Raw genomic sequence first — 10379 nt, forward strand, 5'->3', positions numbered from 1 at the left:
TGTCATTTTGATGTAATATGAAGTAAAAATAAAAAAGAAAAGGAAATAACACTAGTTACACAAGGATGGGTAATTTATTCTGACCACAGGAAAAAAACAACAAAACATGCTACGTCCCCTACCCAGAGATGATATAGATGGAACATAGTTTGGATTGGTCGAGCCTATTTCCACAATGTATAGCAAGGCAACGTAATGACAAAGTGGAATATGGGTCTGTTTGGATGCAGATGGCTAAAGTTTAGCACCTATCACATCGAATGTTTGGATGTTAATTAGGAGTATTAAACATAGTCTAATTACAAAACTAATTGCACAAATGGAGTCTAAGTCGTGAGACAAATCTATTAAGCCTAATTAGGCTTAATAAATTCGTCTCACGAATTAGCACAGGGTTATGCAATTAGTTTTATAATTAGTTTATGTTTAGTTCTCCTAATTAGCATCCGAATATCCGATGTGATATTGCTAAACTTTAGCACCTGCTATCACGAACAGCTGAAGATCAAGGACGACGCTAGACGGTGAGACCGGAGCCCTCGAACTTGGAGCGCGTGATGTCGTCGATGCGCCGCGCCGTCTCCGGTGAGAGGTGGTTCACCCAGTCCCCCACCACGCCACGCCGGAAGAAGATGCTGTTCTCCACAGACCTGGTCCCCGCCACCGTCCTGCCGCTTTTCGTCGCCTCAAGCCCGCACATGTGCTCGAAAGCGCACAGCCTGACGATGGCGTCCGCCGTGCCGTCCTCGCCAGCGCCGCCGAACGGGAGCCCCACGAACTCCGCCAGCCGCCGGACGTGCGCCGCGGGGTCCCTCATCATCTCCTCGTACCGGAAGAAGAGCACCCGGTCGGGCCGCGCCAGGTGCGCACGCCAGTACCCGAGCACGTGCTCCCAGTACGGGCCGAACGGCGACTCGCCGGCGCAGAACATGTCGGCGGCGACCTCGGCGGAGAGGAGCGCCATCCCCTCCTTGGCCCTGAGCTTGTTCATGAAATGCCATAGAGAGACCAGGGTGTCCTTGGGGTCGCGGCACACGTACACGACCTTGCAGCCGCCGCCGGCGACAGACCCCGGCAGCGCCGCGAAGGGGACGTGCGTGGAGAAGAGCCTCGGATCCGGGAGGTCGCCGATGTCGGGGACTCTGCCGCAAGTGTAGATCTGGAACTCCAAGTTCTGGACGCACTCGTGGGGGCCGAAGGAGTGGAAAGGGTGGTCGGCGGCGTCCGGAGGGTGCTCCCGCCGGTGCACGGTGGCGTAGAGGAGCGCTTGGGTCCACGTGGTGCCGGTCTTGGGCAGGCTGGCGAGGACGACGTCCGTGGGCCGCGCGGCGAAGCGGGCGCCGGCGACCATGGCACCGACCATGGGCATCTGGCCGGTGCGCCAGCCTTGGCCGTGGAGGTAGAGCCGCTGGTGCGACAGGCCATCGGAGCTCGGCAGGGAGGAGACCAGGTCGGTGAAACGCTGGTAGAGTTGCTGGTTGGTTTCCTCCGCTTGCGCATCGGCTTCTTGCTGGGGAACGGTTTGCACGGAGAACGACATGGCGAGTTGGCGAGTCGTGGCACCTTTGATTCTTTGTATAAATGTATGCAAGGGTAAGGCGTCTGGTACTCTAGCTGGTTGATGGTTCGGTAAAGGTGCCTTGGTGGCCTGGTAGAGGAAGCAAACCCCGGCGAGAGGCCTGTGATTATATTCCACGAGGCTCTCACAGCACGGGCTGGGGTAGGCAAGCGGCGGAATAATAAAAAAACCACGTGCAACCACGTGAGGTGACGGCGCAGCCGTGGATCCCTCATCCAGTTCCCTTCCCTCACGATAGCAGATGAGACGTGAGGAAGATGCAGAAGATCACCCGTATCTTTTCCCAGTAGCACTCGAGATAAGCACACATGAGACAATGTAAGTGGAACTTGTTCTCTCTTATCATAATATAGGGGTACATGTTCCTTTATATAGCCTTGATCCTCCAGGGGTATATTTGGTATGAGCCCACAATTATCGCAATGTATTCTCGAGGTGGCTTAAATTTTATGTAGTACGGTCCAGAGGAGGTGCCTGGCGCTTTTTCTACCACTTTTATCTCACATTCGTCTGATGTTGTGATATAAAGGTATTCAACACTATTTTCACAAGCAGTGGTAACGTGGTAGCCACTACGACAAATATTTTTAAATGTGAGGAGAGTACGTACAGCTCCTGGATAAAAAACGCCTCTTCAAGATGCTAGTATTATTAGGGAGCACCACAACAACTCTGCCGGAGCCTACGATGTGGCTATTGCTACCGGCAATCGTGGTAATATTTTTAATCTTTTTCCGCTCTGAAAATATTTCATCTCTCGGAGTATCGAATTTGTGGCAGCACTATCAACTAGGCAGCGTTCTTCTTCAGCCTCCATCACAGGAAAGCACGGCTCTTCTGCTATTAAATAAAGTACTAATTTAATTCACCATGCATTTTGAATAAAGAAAGCACTTAAGTAAACCTGATAAATGTAATTAAAATAATATTATCAACCAAAACATTCATGAGAGTTCAACCAAATAAAATAACGAAGTTGCTCAATCGGAGCATTATTACGTAACGACTTAAATTATTCCTCTGGAAATAAATCACACTGGCTAATAAATAATTTAAAGTAAATGATTGATGATTGTATGATTTACTCCATGTCTAGGAGATCCTCGTCATCGAGGTCATAGTCCTCATCACCCGCATGGGAGTCTCCCCCTGCACTGTTGGAAATAGGGTCAACGTCCATAGCTACTGACTCAAGGTTCTTTGAGGGTCCGATGGCTCCGGAAAGTGTAATCCAGTTTGAGCATCTACGGATGCCTGGATGAAGTGTGCCTCCGGATTTTGGCGCTTCTTCCACTCTTGATATAGCTTAATCAAGTGTGGCTCGGTAGTGCAGGTATGGGACCAATGCTTCTACATTTGAATGCTTCGCCCCATTTGCATCGCCTTTGGAGCCCTTCGAGGACTTGCTTTTGCCAGTGCTATTGTGCTTCTGGCCTCCATTCATGTACTTCTTAAACTTTTCACCCTTTGACCCTTGCTGACCCTGGTACTTTTAGCCCTTGTTTCTGAAAGGACTCTTACCCTTGTTATTGTGGAAACTGGCATGTGCTTCAGGTTGTGCCTGTGTTCCATCAGGGTGCATGTTAAAGTTCTTCATTAAGAGCTCACCTCGGCAGCAAGCAACACGTTAGTGAGGTCACGGTACTTTATGTACTTGTTGTTGCGGTACTGCTGCTAGAGTACCATGTTGGTGGGATGGAAAGTCTCGAGGGTCTTCTCGATCATCTCGAGCTCAGTGACAACTTGACCACAGAAGCGAAGCTAAGCCACAACATGATGAATCACAGTGTTATATGCCTCGACGGTCTTGAAGTCAACAAAACGGAGCTGGGCCCAATCACACCTAACCTGTGGGAGGAGCACCGCCTTCTGCTTGCCGAAGCGCTCCTGAAGCTTCAACTACAGTACCAGAGGGTCTCGCACCTCCAGGTACTCCATCTTCATGTCGGGGTGGATGTGATGCCTCAGGAAGATGCAGCTTTTGCCTTCTCATGGAGCGGCAGTGCAGGAACACTGGCAGCAGGCCTAGCGATCGTGGAAGTCAGCTGCATCGCCTCTAGGTGGAACTCGCAATCGAGTGCCCAGGTCTGGTAGTTCTTGCCGTTCAGCTCAAGAACCTTAAACTTCGTCTTGTTGATCGCAGCCATCACCTATCCATGCAAATTAACTTTTGGTAAATATGCATGAAATATTATTTACAGCCATGCATATTAATGGTCGTACGAAACATGGACAACCATTTTTTCCGCTAATTATAAGAACTATGGTAAAAAAATCAGCGTAGAAAAACAGAACAAAACTAAAGTACATACGCAAGGCGTAGCAGCAGCAGCTGGTGGCGCGCGATAGCCGGCGGGGCTACAGCAACGACCGGCGGCATCATGTGTTGGCCATCAGAGCCGCGGCGGCGGCGGCGCCAGTCAGTCAGCAGGTCCACGACATGCATGTAGATACACGAATTGGTAATGTATGACTTCGGGCAGTACGACGCATGGAAGGTTGCTGGCTTAATTACGTGCTAAACACGTTGGGTTTACCAAGAGTACGCGAGATGATATGAACATGCACATATGTACTAGCATACATAGATGTCGTGGCCAATCGATGCAAAACGCATGGGGAAGGGGTATAAACGTTGGCGTACACGCAAGGCACGCTGGGTTGGCCAACAATGGATATGCCGGCGTACATACATAGCATGCTAGGGTGGCCGGTGTCTCAAACCAGATCGACGGGCAAAAAATACCGCCGATAAAACATGATCCAGTCTTTTGATCAAGTAAACTAGCCATAAAACCGATCTACTAAGGTTCTATATTGCATTGCTAGATTACTTGAAAGAAATAAAACACTCGATCTAGATTGAATCTAGTACACAGAAAAGATTAGTCTATCTAGACTAGAAAAGGCATACAAGGCAAATCATCCGAGATGACAGAATGTAGCCGCTAATTAAGAAACCAGTATATGGATCTAACGAACTAGATTGCATCTATAAACCATGTGCAAAATGACAATCTATGGATTGTACCAACACCATCTGGGCAGCGACGCGTTGCAATATGGTGTAAAGGTTTCAAAAGAAACTAGAGATCGATCTACAGCTTGTAAACTAGCCAGGAAAAACGATCTACAACCGATGTAACATGCTAGTTTTGTGCGAAAAGGCCATCTAGATTGAAAACGAAAACCAATCTGCTAAAGAATGGATCCAGCAGGTATCATAAACAGCATACCGTCATTGACGAATAGTGGTAGAGCGTGTTGATAATGTATTAAGTAACGGCGTAGTTGTGGATCCCTGATGCCGTTCCCTTCCCTCCCAATAGCAGATGAGACGTGTCGAAGATGTAGAAGATCACCCGTATCCCTTCCTAGTAGCACCCGAGATAAGCACACAGGAGACAATGCAGGTGGAACACTCTTATCATAATAGATAGGTACATGTTCCTTTACATTGCCTTGACCCTCCAAAGGTATATTTGGTATGAGCCCACAATTATCCCTAGGTTTAGTGATTTCTCAACAATTGCAACCACGTGCACTCTATAAAGTGGGGCCTGGGACCAGAGGTGGGGGTGGGGTTGGAGCAAGAGAAACAGGACATGGAAAGCGCAGGTTAGGTGTAGGAGATCTAATTGTCGGATTTAGTAGCCCGGCAGTCCACCAGGAGTTACCCAAGTGGTTAATTTGTAGGTGAGGGCGATTGCGAAACCAAGAACTCGAAGGTGATCGCAAGAACACATGGGACACGATGGTTTAGACAGGTTCGAGCCTCCGGAGAGTAATATCCTATGTCCTCTATGTAAGTGGATTACATTGCTCCATTTTTTTATTGATTGCCCTTGGGGGGCTTCCTTGGCCGCCTTATATAGGTTGACGACCAAGGGTTAAAAGTCACTAAATGGGACCATCTCTTCCTAAAGAAAGTGTTCGCTATCATCAAGTCAAAAGCTACTGCAAACTCCAAGACTTCCTCTCCCTCATGATTCCTACTACTGTACCCAAAACCTCCATGAACCGCCTCGAAACCTGCACTTGTTGTACCTACATGCCCATTAAGATCTCCTCCTATAAAAAGCTTCTCGCTAGAAGGTATAGTTCTAACCAGGCTGTTTAAATCTTTCCAGAAAAGCCTCTTAGCACTCTCATCGTGGCCTACTTGGGGGCATATGCACTAATTACGTTCAAGACCATATCATCAACGACAAGCCTAACTAAGATAATCCTATCCCCTTGCCTTCTCACATCCACCACTCCATCCTTGAGACTCTTGTCAATCAAAACTCCCACTCCATTTCTATTTGCAGCTATCCCTGTGTACCAAAGCTTGAAACTGGTATTGTCCACCTCCTTCACCTTCTGGCCCTTCCATTTAGTCTCTTGAACGCATAAGATATTTACACGTCTCCTAGTCGCTACGTCAACTAACTCTCTTAACCTACCTATAAGAGACCATGCATTCCAACTACCTACACGAATCCTAGTTGGTTCGACTAACTTACTTGCCCTTTGCACCCTTTGAGAGAGATGTGAAGACCCTTGCTCATTTTTCACTACACCCAGGCGTCGTTGTAGTGCGCCACTAAGGAAACGACGATCCGATCCTTGCTTACTTAACACCATGCCTAGATCGTGACATGGCACGTCACCAGGGGGGAGACGACCCGGTCCTTGCCCATTTAACACCATACCCGGGTTCCGATATGGCACATCGCTAAGAGATTTATGCCCCAACGGTTTTCTCTTGGATTTCATCTCCATTAGAATAGCTAGGTTTAACGTTGGCTCGCCAAGCCTATCACAACCCTCCTCCTTTACCAGGGCTTGGGACCTGCTACGTTGAGACAAACATAGGCGGAGCTTCAAGCCATAAATCTTTGTAATACTTTCTATAATTTTGGTCAAATATAAAATGGTTTGACTCTCCAAGAAAGTTGGAATGAGCTATAGTTTGGAACGGAGAGAGTATATATAATGATGATTTGATCAAAACTTATCATTTCAGTATCTTACTAGAGCCGTTCATAGGATAGGCCGACAGGGTGTACGCGTGCGCTATGCTTCGATGATACTTTAAACATGTAGGCCACGTTATTTTATACGTAAAACGTATTACTTTAGTGGATGTTGAAAATAGTCTGTACAGCTTTTACCAGCCTGGGGCTTTTCTTCTTTTTTTGGGTGGGGACGGCTAAGTTATAATGATCTTTTGCTAAAATTTTCGTTACCATGAGGGCCTTTCTTCTTTTTTGTACGGTTCTTTTGCAGTTCCCTGGGCCGAAAGGTGTGCAGAGCTCCAGCCATTTACTTCTTCCTCCACAGTCTGCCCTTTTGGCCAGCCCAATAAGCGACGGAGCTCCAAGACGTTCATGGGCTCATGAGACCTGCTGCATGCAGTTTATCATGCACGCACCACCAACCCTCAGCGCTTCACCGCCTTTCCTGTCCCCCTCCCCAAGTTCCCTCGTCGCGGCGGACCCCACCACTGCCTTGGTGGCCAAGCGTTACAGCAGTCAACACGCTTACACACACTCCTGACTACGTACTCTGACTACAAATCCAGCTGCCACCGCCAGTGCGTGGCTAGCTGCTTGGGAAGGAAGCCACGGAGGCTCCATTCTCTCGTGCTCATCATCAGCTGCTCGGATTTGATTTGCTGCTCCCTCATCCCGCTCGGTGTCCCAAGACCAAGAGCAATGGAGGTAAGCAAAGGAGCATGCCCGAGTGGGTCGATGCTTTTGGTTTTTTCAGTGGTAGATGCTTACATATATCCTTGCAATGTCCAGTGGCCGCAGCACCGCCGGGTACCGGCGTTTGGGGACTGGAACTACCCGCGCGCCGGCGACGGCGCCGGCGCCGGCGTCGACGACTGGCCCCTCACCCCGTGCTTCGACGCTTTCATCCGGATTGCCGCGCCGCCTCCCGCGCACAAGCCCAACAAGGTAACACTAGCTTTTAATTTCTTTCTTTCTTTTTCTTTTTTGCCATGCAAACTGGGTTTTCGAATCTGAGGTTAGATTGGCTCGGAAATCTTGTCCGAAATGCTCTATGATAAACACGCACTGGGCAGCTGGGATCAGAACGTACTGCCGTCCAGTGGGCCACACACGCACTGGGCCTACGTGTCGTTGTGGGTCCCTCTACCTGCATGCGATCCACTTCCTTACGGAGCACACCACTCTGCTTCTTCTTATCAAGGCTTGGCTAGGAAGCTACTATATATATGTAACTCTCTTCGCTTTGAGGTTCAGTCTCAGACTCTCAGTCCTACTCTTGCCATCTCTCTCAAATGCAAATGGCGGTAAAGTCGTAGGCGTTATTTGCGTCGCAATCAGCGTTGCTTGTTTGGCATTTATTATTGCTTTATTATTCCTTCTACTACGATGATGATGATCTCCTGCTTCTGGTCACATCCGCAGTGGGCAAGGCCGAACGCGAGACGCAAGCGCATCCCGGCGTTCGGAGAATGGAACCACCACGGCGGCGGTGGCGGCGGCGGCAGCTGGCCGGCGGCGACCGTCACCCCATTCTTCGACCTCGCCGCGGTGCACGGAACACCCAACAAAACGGTACGCATGAAATGAATGCCAACAACGAGCAGCAAATTAGCCACAAACCGCATAACTAGATACTACTGGAATGCTTCTTCCTGCAGGAGAGATGGGACGGCGATAGCGTCACAGCGGCGAAGCTGCCCACGGCGGAGCCGCGTGGGAGGGGCCGGAGCAAGGTGGCCGACTCCGGGGCCTACGCAGCGAGGAGGTCCTGCTTCACTGTGGCCAAACCCGTCGACGATGACCTCTACGGGATCCCACCTGACATGGTCTATAAAAATGCATCAAGGGTAAACATTTTTTCCACCTGTTGCGATTTTAATTAGTTATAGAGACTACAAGAGAAATTACTTTCCATCCATCACAGGTAGGAATAAGACCCTTTTAGTACTTGTGGTGGATGGAATGTTATGAAGATCCTTTAGTACTTGTTGGCAATACGATCGGGTACTAATGCTTCTTCATGCTCTCCTAGCTTTTGAAAAAAAATTGATAATCTTTTGGATGCACCACCCTTTAATACCCACTTTAGTTCGTACTAAATGATCATATTTTAGTAGCAGTCAGGTAGCCGAGACATTTAATCTTGATTTCGTAGCACATGTTTCAAAACCGGGATCGATGGGGTTCTGGCATCGGAACTAATAGCTTATTCTTCAGCAGTGTAATTTTACATTGCAAAGATGAATGGTATATGTTGGTAATTTCAAAACAATCCTAGTTAGAGAGTCGAGTGACTAATAGTAAACACTGTTCCTGTGATACTTTAACATGCATGGCGCACTCATCAGTGACGACATGCACGAACTCTTATGATCCATTGAACATTGCAGAAGGCTGGTGGGTGGCTGAGGATCCTGCTGATGCGCTACTGCTGCTGCTTGTGTCCAAGGGGATCCTGCTGATGCTGCTTGATGATGACAGGACATAACCGAGCATCGCTCTGCGCATGGTGCTCACGGGGTACGCGTACAACACAGGGCTAATCACGGCTCGCGCTTTTGAGCTCCTCCCACCCTGACACGAGATGTCTCTCGACTTTTGGTGCGTCTCTTGATTGATGGACAGGCACGCAACGTGACGTGCCGGCCTTCCATGAATTTGTGCGTAGGTGTGTGAGTGTGTGACGCATGCAATGGTCGGCAGGATGGTAATACGCGTGCTCAGTGCTGACCAGTGACTCTTAATAAGCTACTCCCTCCGTTCCAAAACGCTGTTCATTTTGATTTTTCTATATATATGGCTCTTGCTATGCACCTAGATAAATATATATTATCGGTAATCCACACCTATACCCGCAAAATCACCCATCCCCATGTTATCCATCCCCAAATGAGTGGGTAATTACCCAACGGGCATAGATATCCGATGGGTAAAGCTCTCAGCTCATCGCTCGTGTTGACTCCTCGTCCAACTAGCTAAGCTAGTGCTCCCCTGCGCTCATGTTGACTCAACGTTGGAAGCGCAAGGCACGCACGCGCTCGTGCGTGGATCGATAGATGGAGAGCTTGTGCAGTTGTGCACGCAGCGGAGCCTCGAGGTCGGCGTCAGTGTCGTCACGGTGGCCGGCCTGGACCTGCCGCCTGCGCCTGAGCGCCCCTGCTGTGACGTCGCCGGCAGCAGCGGGGCAGAACGTACGACCTGCGGTTCCGTCGCGCGCGTGCTCGTCGACAGCTTCATGTCCACCTGAACGGCGCACAACAGCTTCCCCGCGTCTTCGTCCGTCAGGCTCCCCGCCGGCGGCGGCGCCCCACCCGCCTGACGCACGGCCGGCGCCGGAAATTGTGCCGCGCCCCGAATCTGACTGGCCAGGGCCATGAAGCGGCCTGACTGGAACTTTTCACCGCAGTGACGGCGACCAGCAGCAGGGGTGAGCGGGAGGCGGCTGCGCACGGACGGCGGAGCGGAGCGAAGGCGTGGCGGCGTTCTGGAACGGGTGGTGTGGGTAAAACAGGTATTGCCCACGTATACCCTACCCGTACCCAAGTTCAGATGGGTAACCCGTACCCTCCCCAAATACAATGGGTATGGGCACTGGGTACCCAATGGCGACATTAATACGTATCGTTATAGCTACAAATAAGTTGTTCGTAAAAGGCACTTAAAAAATTAGAGGTTCGAATTGGTGTCATTAACGGTGCATGACTACGTAGTTCTACTCCATCCGTTTCAAATTGTAAATCGTCTTAGATTCATAAATATTATTATGCATCTAGATATAGTATATATATCTATGTGCATAA

At 49.5% G+C, this 10379-nt stretch overlaps 1 protein-coding gene and 1 non-coding gene across 2 annotated transcripts; one reads left to right on the forward strand and one right to left on the reverse strand.

The window, feature by feature from the left end:
- Positions 1-55: 55 nt before the first annotated feature.
- Positions 56-1640, reverse strand: LOC117858618 (cytosolic sulfotransferase 5). Its single transcript, XM_034741725.2, has one exon. The coding sequence runs from the start codon at positions 1538-1540 to the stop codon at positions 518-520; it is 1023 nt and encodes a 340-aa protein (XP_034597616.1). The 5' UTR covers positions 1541-1640; the 3' UTR covers positions 56-517.
- A 6223-nt stretch (positions 1641-7863) lies between these two features.
- On the forward strand, positions 7864-9340 carry LOC117858296 (uncharacterized). The gene is made up of 3 exons (XR_011898353.1): positions 7864-8190; positions 8241-8426; positions 8970-9340. It is a non-coding gene; the product is annotated as an uncharacterized protein (transcript).
- The last annotated feature ends 1039 nt before the right edge of the window (positions 9341-10379 follow it).

This window comes from Setaria viridis, chromosome 5 (assembly GCF_005286985.2).
Source record: "Setaria viridis chromosome 5, Setaria_viridis_v4.0, whole genome shotgun sequence".
Classification (NCBI taxonomy): Eukaryota; Viridiplantae; Streptophyta; class Magnoliopsida; order Poales; family Poaceae; genus Setaria; species Setaria viridis.